The 23917-nt window shown below is 36.5% G+C and overlaps 1 protein-coding gene across 1 annotated transcript in view; it reads right to left on the bottom strand.

Moving 5' to 3' along the window:
• TRRAP (transformation/transcription domain associated protein) overlaps positions 1-23917 on the bottom strand; it is an 82835-nt gene that overhangs the window by 49993 nt on the left and 8925 nt on the right. The window contains exons 13-35 of the mRNA XM_088529448.1: positions 23009-23243; positions 21320-21650; positions 21106-21203; positions 20343-20537; positions 19829-20020; positions 18228-18393; positions 16950-17206; positions 16003-16203; positions 13774-13925; positions 12404-12603; positions 11448-11665; positions 11130-11327; positions 10630-10890; positions 9459-9620; positions 8879-8975; positions 8336-8457; positions 6914-7084; positions 5740-5808; positions 2047-2166; positions 1607-1726; positions 1084-1248; positions 568-749; positions 86-284 (exon numbers count right to left, since the gene is read on the bottom strand). Of these exons, the coding sequence (XP_088385574.1) occupies positions 86-284; positions 568-749; positions 1084-1248; positions 1607-1726; positions 2047-2166; positions 5740-5808; positions 6914-7084; positions 8336-8457; positions 8879-8975; positions 9459-9620; positions 10630-10890; positions 11130-11327; positions 11448-11665; positions 12404-12603; positions 13774-13925; positions 16003-16203; positions 16950-17206; positions 18228-18393; positions 19829-20020; positions 20343-20537; positions 21106-21203; positions 21320-21650; positions 23009-23243 (4111 nt within the window). The remainder of the gene's footprint in view (positions 1-85; positions 285-567; positions 750-1083; positions 1249-1606; positions 1727-2046; positions 2167-5739; positions 5809-6913; positions 7085-8335; positions 8458-8878; positions 8976-9458; positions 9621-10629; positions 10891-11129; positions 11328-11447; positions 11666-12403; positions 12604-13773; positions 13926-16002; positions 16204-16949; positions 17207-18227; positions 18394-19828; positions 20021-20342; positions 20538-21105; positions 21204-21319; positions 21651-23008; positions 23244-23917) is intronic.

The following is a 23917-nucleotide window of genomic DNA, read 5'->3' as shown; positions in this document are numbered from 1 at the left end:
AAGTAAGCGAGTTTCGTTACCCTAGTTCCCAAGAAGAAAATTATACCTAAATACCAGACTACTTTGACTTAATTGCTTCAGTTACCTTGGCTTTGAGCTCATCTCCAAAGTTTGGGTCATTGAAGTCCACAAACCGGAAGAACAAAGCCCGTTTTTGAGATATGCTGTAGTTTTTGGGAATCTCTTCTTCCATGTATTCCTTCAGAAAAGTCATATTGCAGAGAAAACGACCCGTAAAAGCTCGAAGCAACTGGAAAAGCAACTCTATATCGCCATAATTCCTTCTGTAAAAACACATAAAAAGCTTCTGTGAAAAATCATCTACCAACCTACTATATGCTTATAAGTCAATGAAGAAGCAAAATTCAACAACCCAGAGCCACCAGGAGGCAGGTTTTAAGAGTCAATGGCAATATTATGGAAAACCTTAGTTAAACCTTATCTTCAATAATTGCAGTCTCCTTTTAGTATATTTACATGTCTTCACAATACTTTCAAAATAACTTTTTTTAAAAAAAAAAAAAAAAAAAGGTGCATGAGCTATAGAAAACAAACGGTTCTACATACTTGCAGTAATTCAATAAACAATATGCCAACAGCTTAGGTTCTTTCCAGTTTGTTGCAGCCATATTCTCCTTACGATGCCTCTCCTGAAAAGCTTCGCTCACCCATACACGTTTCAATTGATTCACCAAGGAATGCTGATTTGCCAGCCAACATTCATCATTCTTAACAATAATACTTATGATCTGTCAAAAGCAAAACAAGACAAATGCACTGTCAACATGCAACAGTTGTGTCAGTAGCAACAATGATTATAAAAAAGCATCTGTTTCAAGGCGATTTAGGGTTTTAAAATCATCCAAAGAAAAGTAAAATATAACTAGCTTAGAATGATTTTAAAGAGAGCTTTTTTAAAGGAAATTTCCCTTGCTGTGAGTTTACTTGTTGAACCTTAGCTGATTTTTTTAAAAGTATTTTTAAATGAGCTATAATTAAAAGAACACCTGAAGGCATATAAAAATCTTAAAGAAATTATAATATAACTATCCAGCTCAAAGACAAAAAAGAAAAAATGAATACCTTGATAGCCTGAAACTGAAGATCAAGACGCATGGTAGTAGTGCTTGGAGAACCAGGTCTAACAGCTGCTTGGGTACCAACAGGTAACAGTAGAGTGATAAATCTGTTTGGATTAGCTGCCAGTACATCTCGTAAAGGTTTGGCATCTTTATGTTTTAAGAAACTCTGAGGAAAGGGAAAAGATAATTTTAATAACAACATTTAAAAGCAAGTCATACCACAGGCTTATTTCATCTTGTAGTTTTATAATATTTATATATGCAGTTGTAGTGCATAGATTATATTTATTTTTATATAAAAATAGGCTAACTTTAGTGATAAAACTTCATAATTTGTAAAGGCATAAAATCTGTTAAGAAAAAAGAAAAAAAAGACCATGGAACAGGCACCCTACATTCAAAATAAGACTATGATTAGGGACTATAAGATAATATGGGAGGAAAAACTAAAAGCAGATAGATGAAAGCTAAGTCAAAACTTCTAATTCATCAGATCTGTGAAGATTTTTACTTCTTCAACTTACCATAAACATTCTGCTCCACTGTGGATCATTTAAAGTGGCTTCCATCATGAACAGTTCAACAGTCTGGGATGGATGACGTGTCAGAAATTTTATCAGTGGTTCTCTGAATGGACTGCCAGCCTGAAAAAAATAACAACGCTTAAATGAAAAATGCAGAGCATGGAGTGGTTTTATTTGTCTATTAATTTACTAGCATTCAGAAAAGCATTTAATTTGGCATTTACACAGATACTAAATGTTTAGAACTTCCATTCTGAGTTTATTGAGAAATTTAATAATTGCTTTTAGAAGCCTAATAAGGTGTTAATTCCAAGTAAGAGGTTTGGAGAGTGCTGTACTTTACTTAAAAAAAAAAAAAAAAAAAAAAAAAACTTGTACCAGTATGTCAAAAATTCAAAATATACTTTCTTAAAAAAAAAAAAAAAAAAATCCGATTTTACCTCGATCAACATTGCTCGCTCTGTTTTCATCACAACTTCCAGCAAAGGTTTAACCAAAGTCTGTGGAGCGGCTGGGATCAGATGAAATAAATTTATGATTGCTGAGCAAATCTTCATTTCCTAAAGGCAAAAACATGAGCAATTTAACATTGCCAGACAAACATGAACAATGGTATCACCTCTCCTAGCACTTTTATCCTTCTCTATATTGGCATAGCCAGCAACCAAGAGCAAGGAGTTAAGATCTACTTACCCTGATGCACAGAATAGACTTCTCTTGTGGAATTTGTTCCCCCCCACCCAACACAACAGCTCCAGTAAAGTCATCTTTAATTTTATTTCCTGTGCCAGGAGAGTGGTGTTTTGCAGAGGTGGCCTCTGCAGCCTGCTGAGGGTGCCAAGGGGTGTCCTGGGGTGCTCCTATCACCCCACAGTGAGGGCTGGTTGGTGCTCAGGCAGCTCCAAGCTCCCTTTCTAGGCCACGAGCAGAGCTCACAGGGAGCCCAGCTCTCCTCTAGAGAGGCTGCAACAGCAATCGACTCTACAGGAAAGTCACCTCTGTTCCTCCCCCAGATATTAAAATTAATTCCTCCAAAAAAAATTTTTTTCTCCTTTCATTGTGTAATTTTAAACGTGAACTGTATTTCAGTTAACCAGACTGTGGCTTTTCTTTAGTACAAAAAGGAAAACAAATAAATAAATAAACCACCAAGCTACAATGCCCTCCTCAACATCTCTCTCGAGCCCATTTCTAAAACACAGGATACAATGGGGTATTTTCAAAGGGATTAAGCTTCTTCTGCTGAGTTTAGACAGTTATGTGTTGAGCCTCACTCCTTCAAGGCCACCTGCCCAGAGGGACCCAAAGATTATTCTGTCAGACTGAAGCGCAGGACAGAGAACAACACACACAAAAATCCATCAAGACATAAGTACTTTAAAAATAAACAAACAAACAAATCCTGCTCTTCCCAGCACAAACACGCTTAACATCCTCAACGGCAAGGTTACCAAGCACCTCTGTCACAGACGCACGTGGGACAACGCACAGCACGCGGAGGCACAACGCACTCTGCCCAGAACACCACGAGAGGACTAACGAGTCACAGGAAGAGAACCAAAACACAACAACGACGAGCTGCCTGGTGCCTCCACTGTGAGGAGTTTCTCACCTCTACCCCTTCCACGGCAGGCTGAACCAAAGCAGAAGTCTCAGCATGAAAAGAGAAACCCCACAAAAACATGAAATAAATGAACACATCAGCATACGCCGTTCTGCGGACTGCAGCCAGACCCGACTTCAGGAGGGTGGGATGTTCAGCTTGGGCTGAGCACAGGGGCACACAACCACCTCCCACTTTTAAGATTACTCTCCTAAGAACGAGGACACAAGACACAACGAGGACACATTGCTTATGCACAGCTTCCCAAGTATATATACAGAGAGATATTAGAGATTATTAAAGCAAGGGAACAATACTTATTATCTTCAAAGACAATGCTGTCCAATATTGATTCTGGAATCGGTATTTGAACTACCAAGCTACAGAAGCCCTTATAAATCTAGTGGAGACTTTCTGCTGGGACACCGCTGCTCATTACAGTGAGTGTTTGTGGCACACATCTGCTTAAAGCTTATTTTTCTACGACTGACTTGAGTCAATCAATCACTTAAGATGTTTTGACACCAATGGGGATCAAGAGCAAATTATTATGCATCAGTTTTAATGCAGACGTCTGAAGTATTTACTTTGTGTAAAACTGTCATTTTTTTGCATTAGAAAGCTCATTCTCCAGACGTTTGAAGCAGCGTGCTCCAGAAAGAGGCCCTGATGACCATCCAGTCTGTGCAGGATGCCAGAGCTGCACACCAACACTACCACCAAAGCAAGAGAGTTCAAAATTGGCACCTTCAAAATGCGCAGCTGAAAAAGAGATGGAAATTGCTTAGGTCAAAAATCCTACAGTAACACTACTCTCTATCAGTTTACCTAGCAAATATGAGGGTTTCCTGGTCACTTCCATCGTGCACTGAGTTTACCAGCTCCTAGGTCAAGCCACTCAGTTTGAATGATGCCATCCACTCGAGGAGCCCTCCCCAGCACAGCTCATATGGGAACACACAAGATTTTGAGGATCTTCACGTGGTTGAGAAGAACCAGAATAAGTGAAAGGTCAGCTGCAGCTAACTCTAACCAGCAGCCTCACCACCCTGGCCTTCCCCATGGTTAGAAGATGTGATCGCAATTACAGCACATTGCCAGTACGGACACAGACATAACTGTCTGTGCCCTCCTTCAGTTTCTTATAGCTTTTATTCTTAAGAAAACTTTAAAGAAACAACAGGAAAAAAGAAGTAATATTTCAGTCAGCTTTGTAGTCTCACAAAGTCTCCTTCTCTGTTTGAAAGTCTTTCTACAGACTTCTGTCCTCCCTTAAGATTTGTCAGTAGATTTTTTCTCATGTTTCTGATGTGTACCTCCCACCAATATAGACTTTAAACCGACAATAAGAGACTCAACACAGAACTACACAGAAAACATTAACTATGACAGAAGACATTAAAAGCAAAAGAATTACAATCAAATGTGATTCAAGCCTATGGTTCAAGGACAACTAAAACACTGCTAGAGTGGTGCCCCACTGTGGTTTGGAAAACGACTGCTATATAAAGATGTGTACAATAACTGCAATTTTCATGTTTGAGAAAACACAAATCCCAGAAGAATATGAAGGCCTTAGAACTATACTGACTCAAATAAAAATTAGTGTTCAACTCAAAAATGCACAGAGAGTAACCATTTCCAAGTTAAAATAAAAGAAACAAATTCTACTTCATTAGAGAATATTTAGGTCAAATACAAAGCAATGACTAAATTTAGATGTAAAAGCTCTTTGCAACGGCGGGAAAGAGTAATGAAAAGTCATTAAACAATTTATGTTTTGAGGGAAATAAAAAGCCAATCTAATTTCATTCTAATTTGAAAAACAAAGAAATTAATAAAACTCCCCTCCAATTTGTTCCTACTTCATGCAATAATGAATCTGAACACTTAATATAAATTATTAATGACATCCTAATAGCATTACAGAACTTCTGGCAACCCACATGAACGGCACTGAAGCAGGAATTCCCTTAAGCGCCGTATCACTGCGGAACACACACTGCTCTCGTCAGGCGACGCAGTTTCCCCTTTACCAAAACATTGATCAGGCTCCCATGCTTTGACAGGGGGAGAGCAGGGGAAGATTTTGATGTAATCTCAACTAATAAATACCAAATTATCTTTCAAAGATCAGATTTAAAATGAACTGGAGTAAATGCTGTTATTTTCTATAATTTTCAAAATAACACGGTATGAACAAACTTATTAAGGAAAAAAAGAAATTATGTTGCTGCAGTCGTCATCCATTCCAAAGAACAGATCTCTAAGCCGAAAGCTGCAAAGTTGATAAGCTTTTCCTGCACAAACCTGTGTAGGGCAGGCTCTTAACTAAATGTACCTAGAATGTAAGAAATCTCCTTTACTAAGATCTGTTACAAATACTCAATAAATAATTTCATTTACATGTAATAAAACATTAGCACGTAATGAATTAGGGTAACATTTATAATCGAGTTCTGCATTTCCTAAACGTTTATGCAGTTGATTTCTGTGTTGTGTTCCCCCATAAAAGCATTCATTAACTTACATTTCCATCACTCCGCTGTCCTCCTTTGTGTGTAATAACTACCACTTCCATCCATTTACGCAGGTGTTGCTATTAAAATAAATAAATAGCATTATTCTTCCACTGTTCTATTTTAGCAAGTGACAGCAAATATTTCAAGAAAAGAAAAAGCACAAGCAGTAATTATTGTTTGAGGAATCAAGGAGAAATGGAGTTATTTTTGTTCCTCGGCATGAGAAAGTTAATTTAGTATTTGAAACAATATGGTTCCTAATGGGAATTTTCCAAACTGAAGAAGCAACAATGTCACCTAAGAAAGTTGTCATTAATCTATTAGAAGACCACAACTTTTATTTGGATGTGAAAACTATTTGCATCATTTCAGTCTCAGGACATTATCATACAGGAGTGATACAACATGGCACTGTAACAGGAGGCTGCAAGGGATTGTTGCTAAAAAGTATATCTATCTATCTATATATATATAAACTGGAAAGCATCACACAGAAAGAGCAAGGGCTGAAGTTGCCACTAATTTGATTTTTATACAAACAAGCAACTATGATATTTAATGATTTAAGAAGCCCTCATCTCCTGAACTACCACCCTCACTTGCAACATAAGCTGACTTTTACAGTTTGCTAAGGGTTATTTCCCTATACAAGAAAGGAAGGGATATGAGACTACATACACAGATCAAAAGGCATAGAAAAATTGAAGCTTAATATGCTATAGTGAGAGGTTCATACTTGTTTAACGTTTTGCATGATAGATATACAATTTTTAAATATGAAAATGAATAAATGGACGGTGATTTTTGCCCAATTGAAAACAATAAAGACAATTTTGTTAACCAAAAGAGAAAAAAGACCAAAACAGACTTAGCTTATTAGAAAAATAAAATATGTTTTTAAGGGTTTCCTTAGTATACAATCCTGCTGACACCTTGTTAAATGAGGTTGGTCCAAGCAGACCCTAGCATAATTAGGTATGACTTAATTTGAAGCACCTCCTAATTTCTTGCTTTTGTAGGTCTTTAGAAATTACCTCAAATTTTAACCCTATAAGTATTTAAAGATATTTTATTCTACTAATTAGGAAACCAAAAGCTTATTTTAATATATACATTAAATAATTACTTTTAAATAGTGCAAATATTAGGTAGAAGACAACTCTTACACATGAAGAGGCTTACCATCATCTGATCACAGAATTTATCATTGAAAGAGTTTGGAAAAAGCCGAGTGACAGATGTCAGGCGATTCACGACATTCAGCGTCAGGCTTCGGTAGTCTCCCAGCATCATAAGCAATGGTCTCATGTGTGTATGAATTTGATCTACTTCTATAGTAGCTCCTTCCAAGAACTGCAAGAGAGTAAAAATTAAAATGGCAGGAAGGGGAAAAACTTTGGCTATTTGTGTGCAAACACATTACTTAAAACTATTTCTTCTAGCTTATTTATTTTGCACTTTCACAATGCAGCAGTTTAAATGCCTTTACTACTGGAATTACAAGATGGATTCAAGAACTACTAGGGTATTTCCTCATGCATAGTAGGATAATCTGTAAAATAATTAAGTGGAACTTAATTACAGAAAAGGTTTTTTAAAACTGCCATAATTATAAATAAAATATAAAACTATGGACCTAGAAACTGCTTTATTAAGATTTGTCTGTGAAGCTGGCTGAAGACAACATGGCAAATCCATCCTGCAACCATCCTAAGTAACACAAAAGGTCTGGCTTGTCATCTGGCTGCAAGCACCTGGACAGGGTATTTGCTGTCATCAAACACTGCACGGGCACAGATTTTTCACAGGAGAAGGTGGTGGAAACAATCAAGAATTCTTACACGACAGGCATAGGTCAGAGCAGCCCTTAGCTGCTCTCTTGGATCGCTCCCAGCTCGTACTGTCAGCAAACCACGGCAGAGAGCACCTTCCCTTCCCTCTCATGGCCAGGGAAACAAAGAGGAGATATCTGACTTCTAACCACCCGTTATACTCACATTCCCTGGGATACATCACCCCAGCCATCCCTCCTCACAAAAAGGTGTTAGTATTTTTAATTTCATTTTGCAAAAGGACATCCTTTTAGTATTTTTAATCCATAGTACGGACAGCTTAGACCCAAAACAGAGGAGCTGCAGCCCTGGGCCCTAAGGCATCAGTTCTGCTTTAAGGCAGAGCCTCTCTGCTGCACTGCTGCCACCCCCAAAACCAGCCACAGCATCTCCACATCACAGTTCTTTTTAAAACAGAAACACAAGAAAAGGTTTTAAAATAAAAGCACGCACATTTTTGAGACTGCTTGGAAACCCTGTCACTTTTAATGAGAAAAACATATTTAACTATTAAAAAATGAGAGAGAGAGCACCAGGGCACTTGGACAAGAGCTTACAATGTTAATTTCAAACAGAAGAAAATTATTATAGCTAAATAAAAACCCCTCAAAAAGCACAACTGACAGAAACTTAATTACAGTGCTGCCACTAATGAGACTTAGCAGAGCAGCCATCAATCCCTATAGAGACATTTCCCAAGAAGCTTTGGTAACAAGGAAGCAAAACAGAAGACACAGCAGCCTCAGTGCAGCACTGCTTTAAACACACTAACCTTTCTCATGCATGCCTCTCCTGCCTCCTGCAGCTCGTTATTTGTGGAGTTGAGGGCCTTGAAGAGTGCAGCAATGATTTTCTCTCTCGACTGAGGCAAGTAATTGCAAGCAGCTAGGGCATCTGCAAAAATCAACGTAAATTTTTTCACTTTGTTAACTCATTTTCAAAAGAGAGGGGAAAAAAAGATCTCTATTCTACATTTATTCCCTTCAAACTTAGATTTATTTCATCTTAAATTACTGACAGCTAAAGTTCAGCATGCCTTGCCAAAAGCAATAGACACTATAAAATAACAACAAAAAAAAAGAATGGAAATTCTATTAATAGTGTTTTAAAGTTGTCATTATGCTATATTATGTAAGTACTTTAAAAACTTTTTGGGCTAACTTCAGGAAACATAAGGGACACTTTCCCATTAAACTGTGACCTCTACAGAAGAGTGAGCAGCTTTCATGTTCAAATTTTCAGCAGTTCTGGGGCAGAAGACTACTCACTGCTCACAAGAACACTTCTCTATATCAAATTTTGTTTAGAAACTTACTTAAGGCTGCAATCCGAAGTGGTACGAGCGATGGCAGACTTTTGTAACATGGGAGCTTCATTAAGGCAGCATCTTCAGCCTCACATAAATTCAACAACTGTGGGTGGGCAGAGGAGAAAGAACAAAAACAATGAACATTTAACCCTAGCATTACGAATTATGTTTGAAGCAGTCTCATCAGCTACTTTTTCAGTCTGGTTTCCCCAACAGAGCTGCTTCATTTACCCAGCTAACTGATCCCTAAATTTGACTGAGGGGCAAATACCTTACTAGAAATAAAAGTACAAGATTCCAACTTATACTGTGCATAAATAACGCCTAAATAAGAAAGCTGTAACTATGACACTACCTCATCAAGGTTCATTTTAAATGTTTCACAGGCATTAGAACATTCTGCTCAGCCCAGAAGTATTCGGTTGCAGGTAAAGGCTGACAGTTTTATCCTTTCATGTTTCAAAAGGTAAGTTCTTATGTTGCAGCACAAGTTCAAACTCACAGAAAAACGTGTATTTTTAACATTGATAACAGAAGCACTACCCGAGTATCTGCATTCAAATGGGAGACTAAAAAAGGAACGTACCTCTGTGTAGAAAACTTTGTGTTCCACAACATTCAGATCCATGGTGAAGAGTCGAGGTTGCAATGTTGTGCAAAATGTATTCCCCTCCATCAGCCCAATCTGGGCATTTGCAGGTTGATGCCTCAGTAAGTGCTTTTTAGGAGGAACCATGTCTTGAAGGACCTACATAGTATAATTTCAATTACTGAATTAGCAGCCTATTCAAATGACCCCATAGATCCAGCACCAGAGACATCAGCAGCTACAACCCTCTGTATTTATCCGTTTGCTACTCTGCCAATCAATTTATCTGTTCAGAAATCACTAAACAAGTATTTCTCTGAACTAATTTAATGCACCGTTAGCTAGCGAACAAGCTCAACATCTGTAATTACTACAGGTTTTCTGCGAACAGATATATGATATTTAATAAACTTAAGATAATAGTATAAGCAACATTCATAAAAATAACATTAATAAAGAAAATCGTAGACTTCAGCTTCACAAACACTGAAGTCAAAAAACAAGCACATTCCATGCTCCTAAAATATCAGGAAAATGAAAACATTCATGCAAGATTTTTCCATTACAACAATTTTTCACTCTCCTCCATAAGCACCTTTATAAAAAAGGGATCTTAACTAGAGGCCATCTCGGTAAATGCACAAATGCACAAATTACAATAACAACATCTACAGTTTTATATGCTGTGGTGGCCCAAGGGCTTATGTATTTTCACTGGAGTTTCAAGAGAATGAATGCTATATTAGTTTTCAGGAGTAGGCAGCAAAATCTGATTAGGAAATACTGATAGGGAGAAGCACAGCAGGGTCTCTTAGTTTGAGACACAAAATTATGGTGCAAAATACATTAGCTACTTGGTCTAGCCTATGTCTGATTGGTGGGAGGATGTGTAGTCTGTAATTTCAGAAAGTAAGTCAATTTGAACAGAAGACATTACCAATTTTATAAATAAATAAACTCACACACAATTTGTACAAATCTCTACAGTATTTTAGCTACAGTGTATTTAGAACAGTGAAACCTAGCATCTCTCTGTGATTTGTTATCAAAGCACTAAGAACTTACTTCACTAATATGGGAAAATGCAGTCAGAAAAGCATTTTGCAAAAAAGCACAACTGGTAAACAACCTTAAACTCACTTGTACTCTCAGTAATATTTCTCCTCACCTCTTTATGTGGCTCCATAATCACAGTGACACTTTTTCCAGTGACCTGTGCAAGCACCTGCAGCGAATGCATGGCCTGTTTCCTCACAGTAGAGTTTGGAGATGTCACTTCTCGAACCAGGTCGTGGGTCACATGATGGAAAGACTTCTCTTGTGCTGCTAAGATTTCTTCTGTTTTTTCTTCATCTTTTAAGGGAGTTGCACATCGAATCAAAAGCTGTTCTAATGTTGTCTTTGCCATAGCAACTGCTCCATTGGAAACCTAAGATAACATGGATTTTTTATTTTTAAATACAGAACACTAAGATCACAAATCTACATATTATTCAAATACACACACATGAAAAAAAATCCTTATCTTGGGTCTTGGTTTAAGATAAAATGACTAAACTTCACTCACAAGTTTTCTGGATTTCATCAGAATTAGTCAGAGTTCAACTGATCTGAATTTAAGAATTATAGTTCCTCCCCACCAGTCAATATAACCCACTAATTAAATACCTCTCCAGTTAGATCCATCATAACAAAGAGAAGTGCCTTCAGGAAAGTCTGCTGGTTCTGGAGGACCCAAATCAGGGGCAGCCGTTCCATGAGGAATTTAATGGACACCACACCTCCTAGTTTAGCATACCAAGCCTGCTCATAGCAGCAAGCACATAAGCGCTCCACGATGTACGAGAACAAAGGTAGCTGACAAGCCTGGAAACAAAGAAGTGTATCAGCACTTTAGTTTTTTTCCAACTCATTGACAGCCTCCAAAAGTTCAGAAGCAGAATTAAGAGGCTGAAACAAGCTGAACAAAAAAAAAGGCTCTATTACCCTTTCCTTTGAACCCAAGATAATGCTTGCGACATCGAATATCACCGCAAGAGCCACCTCTCCTATTTTGCAGAGTTCCTTCTCCTCATAGGCCATGCAGATCGCGATGGCATCAATAAGCACCAAGGGATCCATGCCTTTCGACCCATTTTCTTCACTATGAAACATGGCTGTGCTAGGCTGGCTTCCAACCTGATAGCACTGCAGCAAGAAAGGACCTGTAATTTATATAGGGGGAAGAAGGAAAAAAAGACAAAACAATGGGTATTTCAGTATGAATAGTCTTTCAATTAGGTTTTACAACTCCTCTGATGAGCTGATGGCAAAACCAGTAAGCACTCTCCCTATTTGCATATAAATGGATTGTAAGGCATTTTTCAGTCTTGGAAGAAAAACGATTTCATCTACTTGAATATATTTTTTTCTTTCTCATTCAGTGACTATGCACTGCAAAGGTCTGCTAAGGAGATTTAATTAAACTAAGAATTTTATGAAAGTCAAGTTACATTAAAGCAACAGTGAGGAAGCAAATGGTTATAGCATATCTTTTCTCAAATTACTTGTCATGCAGTCCAGCTCCAAGCAATTTATTTCACAGACAAAAAACACCACTGTGCTCTGTAATGTTTACTTAGGTCCTCTGATGGTCCTTCAGAAGTGTAAATGGAAACGACCAATTAAAAGACACACATAAAAAATAAATCTATCAAATTATACAAATAGTCTGAAAGTAGAGACTGTTCCAAACATTATTTCATCTGCTTTTGGTATTTTGGAACTATCATGAGTTGGTGTTCAAAGTGGCCTTCAAAATTCTCTGCTTAAAAGAAGTGATTCAGCCATACAACAACAGACATATCTGCCACCGCAGCATCGTGACTTTCTTAAGACAAATGACTACTACAGCAAAGATGAACCTTCTCCACCCTGCCTGTGAAGGCCCCCGCGCTGCTCACCGCACTGCTGCGCTACGGCCACCATGGTGTAGTGGCGGATGAGGCTGGCCACGAAAGGCAGCGCGCTCGGCCGTAGGTCCTTGATGACCGCCGACATGAAGGCCCCCGTCAGCGCCTGCTCAAACGTCTTACGAGCTGGAGTGTCTTGGGCTTTGTACCGGTGGGAAATAATTACACTGGGTATGGACTTCTCAGTGAAGCTGAAAAACAAAATTAAATTCATTATAAGCCTAAACCGCAGTACTGGCAGCTCAACCATGAACATCATCAAGGACTTAATTTACAGCTTGCTCTCCCTAGCTCCTTCTCCTTCCACTTTTCCCCTCATTTTGATAGAGCTGGACCAGTTCACTTAGTCTATATTAAATTTGGCAACCACTGGTCACAAACATGACAGATAGCTTAATTTCATCACAAATATTTAAAGCCAGTAGTTCAGCAGAAGCCACATATAATACAAATAATAGGTATATGGTCATCACACTACCTCAATTACAGAATGTCATTTTCAGTATTTGGACATTTTTCCCTATTTTAAATTACATTTTAGAGTTTAAAATGACATTTTATTTTAATTTTCCAAGGCTGAAACATTATTTGTCAAATCACTGCCCAACAAAACATAATCATTCCAGAACTATGTTTATGTCAAGTCTAGGAGGCCAAATTTTAAAAGATACTGTGCTCTTCTACCACTAACAAGGGTACTAAGTTACCCTTATTACACTGCAAGGCTCAAGAAGTCAGCATACACTTAGTGGGTAAAGATGTCAAAAGTTATGTAAAAGCAATAAACACACTGTGCATCAGTGGTAAAGTTTTAAGATATCTATAAAAAATATTTTAAAAAATACCCTAAAAAAAAGCATCAACTCTTATATTAACAGATCACACTAGAACCATAGGCAACATGCTTGACTATGCTCCAGTTTGGTCATCAGACAAAAGCAAAAATTTCATGTCTCTCACTTGGGTAAAAGATATGTTGTTACAACAACATAAAGAATATGCCTGTTTTGCTTTTCAAAGGTGGCTGAGTACCATAACACGCCAACTATTTAAACGTAATTATAGTTTAAAATTTGGTCTCTTCATGTATAACAGATTATACGCTGGAGTATAAGTAGAAAACAACAATTAAGGTATGAAAAATTAAAACACATAATTTGCCTTAAATAATATGCCGAGAAAATCCCCAAAATTTCTTGCAATAACAGGAAAGTCCAGCATTAATTTAATTAACTGGAAGAAGCTAAAATGCTAGGTAAAAATTGCATATATTGGCCAGACTAACCACTGCTCCTAAATTAGGCTACTCAAAAGACACTATAAATTTTACATACACATTTATGTTTAAAGAATTGTCATACTTGGGATGTGCTAGAAGTTGGTATAAGGCATGTTTATTATCATCCAGGCTCATCATAGCTACTAAGAAGCATTTAATTACTTCCCAAGCCTGCCTTCGATAATATGGTTCAGTGTTAGCACTCTTCAAACAGTCCAGAGCAGTCTCAATTGCCTACAATGAAAAAAAAAAAGAGAGATAAAAATATGTTCCGTTACTGTTTGTTATTATCATTATTTTAATAAGGTCATCAATCAGGTGAACAATATATCTTTAACTCATTTTAAAGACCCTTAAACAATATTTAATTTGGACTGTTCAAATTAAAAATACAGAGAATGCCTGACGTGTGGACCTAGAACTTTTAATGCATTTGCTGTGCTTTAATAGAAGTGAAAACTTTTATGGAAGGACATTTATTTTCATAGCCAGAAAGCATTCAGTGTCATGAATGATGTATTACTTCTTTCTCTCTCTCTGTGAAAGTTTTCTTCCATGTTCTTTCCAGCACTAATCGCTGTTCACAATTCATACATACTGTAAATATAAAAAATGCACTTATACATGCATGCATGGGTAACTTGTTCAAAAAACGCTCTACCTTACAAGATCGTTTTTTCACATTTTCAACACAAATCAAGAGTTACATCGAACATATTAAATGTCATTAAACAACTTCTAAAAGTCAATTGCTTAATGGAAAGAAGCGTTCTCGCAAAGAAAGAGAAGAGCTTTAATATACTTCAGGATCATTCCAGTCAATCATTCCAGTAGGACTTGAGATTAATGAAAGAGGAATACCTTCTTCTCTGAAAATTTTCACTTTCACACATACGTAGCACATACAAAGTTATCCTCTATTCTTACCCCAGAAGAATGGGGCAATTGATAATCAAATGACACACACACATCAAAGAAAAACCCACATATAAATTAATTTTGGGTGCACGAAATAAACAATTTCAATTGTAAAATGAAACCTAACCATCCATGCTTAAACAGCAAACACAAGATTGGGTAGAAAGAGTGACCTTTCAAGGCCTCTGTTACAGAGAAGTGGGCATTTATCTTTTCTGAAAGGGGAACCATCTATCCACTTACAGACTTAACCAGCTGCCCTCCCATCATCTTTTGAATAACTTCATTAACATTTCAATGAAAAGAGCAATGACTTTTCCCTAGATGATCACTAAAGCACTAAAAAGGAAAGATTAATTTCTCATTTTCAATTTTCTCCCCTTTGTTTTCCTTTCTAAATTGACATTTCTCTTTTACAAATATAAAGTGTACAGCAAACAATATTGTTTCTTGGTCAGCACTTGAGAAGCTGAAAAATTCTTTCATGTCATTAAACAAACATGTTAGACACATAAATATTTCAGAAAACTTGATTCACATTAAACCTAGTAGGAGAGAAAAATGTTAGCAATTACAATATTTATACACATTCAACTCGCATCAGTTTCGGTATACAGGGGGAAAGCTATCAGCATTTCAAGAAACGTTTTTCCAAGCTATTTTTAATCCTGTTGGCTGAATAGAGACAAAGACTAACAGCTGCCTGCAAAGAAAATTATTTACCATACTCAGATCACACTTACTCATGGAAGTGTAATAAAAAAGATAAGTATTAAAACTCTACAGGTCAAATTAATTCAGAATCCAACTTGATACTCAGATCAAGACATAAAAACAGATTAGGTTGCTGCAATTACTGCCAACTAAACACTTGTGATACACTGAGACTGTTGTATGAAAGCCACTACAAGTATGAAGTGCTTTTACAAGTATTAAAAATATTAAGAACACCCAGCCTAAAGATAACAAACAAAGCCAAACTAGTGGAGCGACTGGAATAATAGCTGGAGAACTTCTCTGATCAAAGAACAGATTTCTGGAACACTTCAAAGACAACAGGAAAGTTTTAAAGTAGGTTGTAGAGCAAATTCCTGCTCCTAACTTAAACAACACAGAAGTTAGGAAAGTGAAAAATACTCCCTGCAATAGAGAACATTTACTTCTGCCACCCAGGCTTCCTACCCTATGGCAATACAAACAGAGCATCACATGCATCCCCTGCAAAAAACATGACTTGATTTTTCCATAAACTGTATTTCAAGAGAGAACAGTTTGGTGAGCTTCAGCTAATTACACAGAACAGAAGCAAACAAGGAGCCCATTAGGTCAACTTATCTTATATGGAGACTCTTAACAAACTTACATAGCAGAAGTAGAAAAATTAAGCCCTTACCTTTTCCATTGGGAGCTGAATAGATGCTTTACAGTCTGAAAACTCTATTGTAATGCTGGGTCCTTGAATTTCGGTGACTACATATTGCAGTTTCTGCGATTCCTTTAACATTTTCCTGTTACTTCCACCAAATTTACCAAGTACACGATAAGCCACGTGAGAAATGCTGTCTGCAGGGTTGCGCAACGTCCGCCACAAAGCCTAAAGGTATTTTAAATGTGAGATGGTCAGAGTTGTCTCATTTCTAAACTCTTATAGTTATTACTGAAAAAAAAAAAAAAAAAAATCAAAGGAAACACTTATTCTTCTATTTGGGTATATGACCCAGCATACCTTCCAGAAAATACATTCCTGCCAGGAATAAAAGCAGTCTCTTTTCCCACCAGTTCAAATGATTTGTAATAAGATTGTTCTAAGCACAGTTAAGAAGTAAATTCACTTCAAAAAGCTACTTTCTATATAGAAAAAAAAAACAAGGTAAATGTTAAATGTAAAGAGCAAAGTACATGTAAACACTGTCAGAAGGAATATTGTATTTATCAAGTGTTGCTCAGAATTTCACCTAAGTGATCTTCAGTGTATATACAATAGCGTACCTAGCTCCCAGTCATGATACGCGGAAAGTAATTAGTTGTCCCTCCTTTGTTTTCAGCCAGTTACCAAAATTTAATTATTTTTTGTATCAGCTCATCTTAAGTATAGCCTACTGCTACTGAATTTCAAAGTCTTCACTTTCCAAGTGAATGAAGAAAAGATTAATTCAATTTTTAATTTTTTGGAGTTTCAATTTACTAGCAGGACTCCACTAGCTTTCTGCATACAAATTAGACAGCAATGGTTCTTACAACAGATTTATCACATTTTCACATGTCAAGTTTCACATTAAGCTCTAATAATATTTAGAGAATCATGACCTCTAGTGGTCTAGGAGGAAGCAACATATTTACCTGCATAAGCTCAGCTCGAACTGGCTGAATATGATCATAGAGGAAGTCTGGTTGCAGGTTATCCACGCATAATTCCAGAGTTCTTAAGCCTTGGCTGACCAAGGTCTGGGATCCATTGAGAGCTGACACCAACGGATCCATCAACATGGGCAGATAGGGGAGCAACGAGCTCAGACGAACCGGCACAGTGAGACACAGCTCCACAAACAGATCTTTCATGTGTTGCTTATGCAGGCCACTTTGCAACATGTTAAGTCCTGAAAATCATTGATAAATTAGGCATTTGAAGGAAGAAGAGACACACTAATTTTTAAGAGGTATATACTAAATCCAGAATAGCACCAGATTTAAAAATTCTGTAAAACTCGTATCTCTGTTAATACCACAACTAAAATTTGTAACTAATATACATTAAGTCTTTTTATATTTTCAAATTGTGCATCTAAGCATTTTATGTGGTGATTTCATGCATGTGTATGTATTTATGAAAAGAATATGGATATATTCAAATTTAATAGCAGACACAATAAAGCAGCACTTCAGTTCAGTGCATAAAACGTGGAAACACACAGTTCGAACCAAACCTCAACCTTGTACCAAAAAAGCAAATATACACAGAAAAAGTTTGAACTCAGCTGAACTCCTGCAAAAAATAATCATACATTCTCCATCTCATATAGACTAAATATAATCCCTAACTTACTTTCCTCACCAGCAATATTCCATATATTCCATAAACCTAGCTAGCAGCTCTACACGGACATGCAATTTATATATAATATTTGCTAACTATTAGTTAGCAAATTTGCCAGTTAAAAATTATGCCTAGAGCTGAAGATGGGCACCACTGGATTTCACTTTGCTGCATTTTTTTTTATTATCTTCTCCTTACATTTAAATAGTTCCGCACATTTGCTTGTTCATCCTCAGCATCTCTGCAAGATTGTCCCTGACAACATATATGCTCATTTAATTAAACAGATTTTGTTATTTCTTTTTTTTTTTTTTTTTTTTTTTTTGGAACTGATGCTATTTGCATCTGTGTTCACCAGGCAGGGGACACATGCCCTCAGTTGCAGGAAGGAAAAAAAAAGACATTGGCAAGAAGGACACAGCAGAAACTGTGAAGCAGTCAAAACTATGGAACCTGACAGTAAATGAAAACAAATCACATTCATATTATTTAATGAACTGCTAAACTTTATGTATATGGCATAATTTTATTACTATTTTTATTTAAATAACATAAAGGTGGGGTCAAAGAAGGCGTTATTCTACCTTGCAATAAGTTTGGTAACAGTGGCAAGAATTCTTGATACAAAAGGTCATGACTGCCTCCTCCAATAGACCTGAACAGCGCTCTGAGCAGCAGGAAATAGTTATAGGGCTCTTTGGCAGTCTGTGCAAGTTCCATAGAACTGTTCACAATCTTGTGTAAATGTGGCTATAAAACAAAAAAAAAAAAAGCACAGCTTTACAATTAACACATCAGTATTACCATCATTGTCCAAGAGCTCAGTACAAGACAAGTTTTCATATCAAAATGTGCAAGTACATTCGACCTTATTCAAATCACTCTAAGCTGACACCATGCTAATTTAACACTGCTGTCAAGGAATAGTTAAAAAGTAAATATTTATCTAAAGAGTACTAATAGCTTAGAGCATTCGTAATTAATTAAACACAGCTTTCATCTTAGACAAATGAGTCAGTTCACTATGCCAAGCAGTCACTGTGTTAAAGAAGAAAACAAAAAACTGCAAGTTTGACATAGTAAAAAGCATTTGGTCCAAAATGCCTAAGGATGGGAAGCAGAAACACCAGAAGTAAATGAAAAGAGAAGACACTTCACAACATTCATTCTAGAGCTGACATTACAATTCAATTCAAATATTTAGCACTCAAAAATTTAAAGCCCACTTCTACAAGTGAAATAAGAATTATGGAACTAAAAGTTTTAAGATTCAGTCAGTGGCCTTTTAGAGGAGCAGGAATTAACACTTTGCAGGAATCATTAAAAATAGCTGATAAATACAAGGATACTCCTAGATAAGGTACAAACGGTAAGACAATTCTGGATTTTATTAACATCCGAGAGCTGTGTGTTGCTATAAAAATGCTGCAAGTGGCCTTCATCATTCGACTAAATTGTCTACCCAAGGCCCACATCATCAATCCTGTTGAAACAAAAACTTAACAGAGGCATGAAATCACTAAGGTAGTAAATCACTCTTCACATTGGATCTCCAGTCTATAAAATACATATGACCTTGAATTGATGATAAAAGGAGAAGAATTTATCCATTATTTTACATTACTTTTTTTTTTTTTTTTGAAAGATCAAAGGGGGAAAATTAGTAGTCCGAATTTTGTTCCACCTAGAAACAAGTACTGATCTAACCCTGCTATAATGAATATTTACACACAGACACCATCAACATGCAGTTACCCGTATTAGATATTTAGGTAGGGTGAAGAGAAATGGAGAAAAATGATGAGACAAGCATCAGCATTGCATTAATATCTTAAGTTTTTTCTATATATAATCAGCTGTCACTTTTATGGAGAAGGAAAAAAAAAAAAAAAGGCAACGTCTTTCTTCAAGCCCAGATCAGAGTATTTCGGAACTCACTGAACAATGAATGAGATGGTTTCCTGACAACGTAAAAAATAGATCCTTTGAATAAATACACAGTGTTGTACAAACTTATTTCCTGTAAGAAAGACAATGTATTTGGTATAATGGAATATATCATTAGTAGCAGTTCAAACATGGAAAGATTACCACATATCAAAATAAGTTTTCTCAGACTCCTGAAAAATACCTTAAAAGACAGATATAAAAATAAAAATACATTTTAAAAAAAGATGATCTTTACCTTCAGCATTTGTTCATTTTCAGCTGCAAATAGTGAAACTGAGCCAAAGACCAACTTGAACAGCTTGAGATACAGATTGGAGAGTTCCACATTAGAGCCCATTTCTGGCAGCCGATCTAGAAGGTATTCCACCAAAATCGTGGCAAAGAGGGCAGAGGTTGTAGGGTTTGCCAAGAAGGAATTGGCAACAATCTACAAAAAGAAACCGCAAGGGCATTACTCTTGCTGCAACAAAAGGAACAAAGGGACAAAGGCACTAGCCACTTAAAACAAAAATCAATTTCTTTCTCCATTCCCGCTGCTAGATAACTGATTCACTGATTCTGGTTATCTTCACTGGGTTTGGAAAAAAAAAAAAAAAAACTCAAGGTATTTTTTTAAATGGTTACAGATCTGCAGCTAGTTGTAACGTTATTATTTACAAGCCCTCTTTACTCTGGCATACTTTAAGCCATATCTTACTTTCCACAGACTGATTATTATAAATTGAGGGGAGGGGGGAAAATCATAATACCTGAAGAGCATAGTTTTTTGAGATCCTCTCCACCATATACGGAACAGTAGTTTGAAAGATTTCTTTAAATGTTAAAGGGTTCATCATAGTAAATACACCAGCAAAATGTTCCAGAACTTCCTTTTCCTCCTTCATTCTGACTGTCTGACAATTTGCTACTCGAACATACGTTTGTCCATTTCCTGCTATTTGGACCTACAGCAATTTATAAAATGCACATAGTTGTTATATAACTTAAGTAACTTCACAAAACTGTATTATTCTTATAGTATCTTATAAAAAAAATGATATTGTGCAGGTTTCAGATGCAAGTCCTGCACAGTTAGAAGTGTCAACAAAAGGCATTAAAATAGAGTATATTCAGTGCAGACTTTAAACCCAAGAAATCAGGCATTAGAAAAGACAACAAAAGGAGATATCATAGAGTATTTGTAAACTCAAATCCAAATTTTGTACATTCACATTTCACAACAACTTTGTAACTAAAGAAGATAAACATATGCCAAGTGAATGCTCCAGTTAATTACCAAGCTAAAAAATTCCATGAGGAAATTATTTAAGCCACTATAAAAGAGGTAAAGATGGAATTTTAAGGCCTGACTTGCCTAAATAAACACAAACAATAGACACAAACAGCTGTTAAGAAAACATTTCCTGCAATTTCTCAAATACTTTAAACTGATAAAGTTTCACATTAGATGTGAAATCATTAGATGAAATCGGTGTTGTAGCTGACAAAGTGTTATGTGGTCAAGTTACATACCTGATAAATATCCAAGGCTTGCATTGCATATTTTACTAGTTTTATATAGATTTGAGTCTCTTTAGGTTGCAACTGCTTATTAGGAATGAACTGTGCTTCTGAAAGAAGACAAAGAACAAGACAGTAGTTACTGAAAATATAATTTGCTCTTATGCTATAATTTTAATAGCAGACTTACAAAAGAGCAGCATAATTAAACATAAGGCAGTTTTACCACCAGGAGCTTTGCACGATGTGATGCCCCACGTGATGGTCTTGACACCACAGACCAGAGTCTTCACGAGGCTTCGACAATCTGTGACCTGGAACGTCTGTTTATCTTCCTTTTCCTTCTCCCCTTGTTTCTCAAATACGGGTACTGGCGCGGGGGCCAGAGGAGTAGCTGGGGCAGGAGATGGAACCGGCACCGGCGCCGCTGCGTTTGCTGCTGCCGGGACTCCAGGTAAGGCCGCTTCGGCGGCCCCGAGTTCAGACTGCAACTTGCATTTTTTAAAAATGACAGAAAGCTGGTAGCGTGCAATAGTGTGGAATTTCAGAACAAAAACCTGAAATAAAAACAGAAAAGGCAAACAGAAGAGCAAAGAAAAAGGGGAAGGGAGGAAGAAAAATAAATTGCTTCTTTCAAAAATGACTCTAAATTTAAAAACACTAACACTTCAAGCCAATATATTTAGATCAATAAAATTGCAGTTAAGTATATCCAGAACCATTCCAATAACAAACACTTTTTTTCCCCCAATATCAAACCAACCAGACTCTTTATTTTAAACACATTCCAAAATAAAAATATTTGTTGAAAAGTAGCCAGCTAAGAACAAATCTCTCTATGATTACCTTTGATTTAACATGAAACGAACTGCCTGCTATTTGAAATCATTAAGAGAAACATTTCAGGCTATAAATATTTACTATTAGTTATAAAAGGCTAAAACTTGTCATTTAAGGAGATGCATAAAGCTAGAATTTAAACTCATAACATATGAACTGGATCAGATTTAGAAATTAATAATCAATTCTGCAGAACGGTGGTGCTCAACATTTCTCACTTGGTTAATACTAAACAAGACTCATGTCGTACACAATCTTAGTTTAAAATTATTTGATCAAGCCAAGTAGATCTAGATTTGAAAATCTGGGTGGTACAGAAGTTTTTCCCCCACTTAAGAGTTCTGTATGTACCTCTCTTCCCAGATGCATCTCCTTTGAATTCACATATCATTACAAATTTTTGTTTAATAAGCCAAAAAAAGTTGACTAAACACTTTTGCTATATAATGTTCCAGATGTAAAAAACAAACAGGAGTAGATAAAAAGAAAAAGTTTATTTTCAAGATCACCCCTATCTTCAAGCTATTAGAAACCAACTACAGGGTAAGAAAACTGGAATACAGGATCCACTACAATTGGCACTGCACACAGGCAAAAAGCTTTTAGTGGGCACATCTGGTTTTTATAAACAGTAAAAGACCCCCCATATAAAGAGGGTCCTCTAATTTTCAAAAGCACGGATAGGTGACATCTTACAGATTGCACTATCTATGCCAAGAACCTACAAAATGATAAGAAGATAGCAGGTTTCATTCTTTTTTACTCCAGAGGAGACTACATCAGTAGATTGCAACCATAATTAATGCTACCCCTAGAAGCACAGACATTCAGTTGCTCACTTCAGAGACAATCACTGTGTGAATAGGCCAAGGAGGCAAAGTATCTCCACTGTCCTCAAAATATCATTCCAGAGCATTTTAGAAATTCCTTCTCCGAAGTACTAAAACGAACCACAATAAGCAGACCATTTCCATATATTCCCATTTATAAATAAAGTAGAAGGCAAAATGTGCTTGCCAACACAATATAAAAGAAGAGAATATTTAACTTATCAACTGTTTTAACGAATCCATACCTCCAGCATTCTCATAAGAATATCTCTACCATTTCCATTTTCCTGTTCACTTTTAGACCGAATACAGTCTACCAAATTCAGCAGCAGTTTGCAAGACATGGTCTGGATACTGCTAGGCAAGGACTCATCATCAATGTTCTTGGCAAATAACTGGACAGCAAGGGAGAGATCGTTGAGAGGCAAATGCTGACGGACATGGTGCACCAGGTCTGCCAGTGTGCTGTATGCAAGTGGTCTGCCAGTAAAAGCAAGAAATGAAGAAAGTACATTGAGGACAAGCAGAATCATTGTTAATTGCACTTAACCAATTACTGACTGGAGATACTTTCAAAATACCAAATGTAGATTTTTCTGTTTCATATGCAAAATGCGGACAGAGTTCACTACTTTTTCAATTATAAAGAGAATTATAATCTGCATAACTGTACCAAAAATACATTAATCACACCAACAAAACTACTCTTTTTTCTCTGATTTTCTTTCCCCCCTGTTGAACATCCCCATGTGTTTTCATCCACACATATTCAGGAGCAAATCAGCATTCTTAAGGTGCTGGTAAGCTCTTTCAATAGGAAAATGGATAAACTTTAGAATTATTTTATTTTGAATACCAGTTTTAAGCATCTAGTAGAGGGAACAATTCCCTATCTAGTAATTATCTTTAAATAAGGAACATCTGCTAGGTAGAAAAGAAGAAATGATTCCCCCAATTCATGTTTTTAAACTGTTAGCAAAAAAACCTAAAACCTAACAGGTTATCAAAGTCAAATCCAGCAAATCACTACTCTGCCTAATTTTTCAATAACTGCTATTGATGAAATTATTTAAATCTGATTCAACTTTTACAGTGGACACAGGACTTAGGAGTTTGGCAATTTCATGAAATATTGGGAACATGACAGTGAACCG

This window comes from Tinamus guttatus, unplaced genomic scaffold, assembly GCF_059628265.1.
Source record: "Tinamus guttatus ecotype Peru unplaced genomic scaffold, ASM5962826v1 Tinamus_guttatus_pri_ptg000330l, whole genome shotgun sequence".
NCBI lineage: Eukaryota > Metazoa > Chordata > Aves > Tinamiformes > Tinamidae > Tinamus > Tinamus guttatus.
Note: the sequence above shows the minus strand (reverse complement) of the source record. Positions and strands in the feature narration are given on the sequence as shown.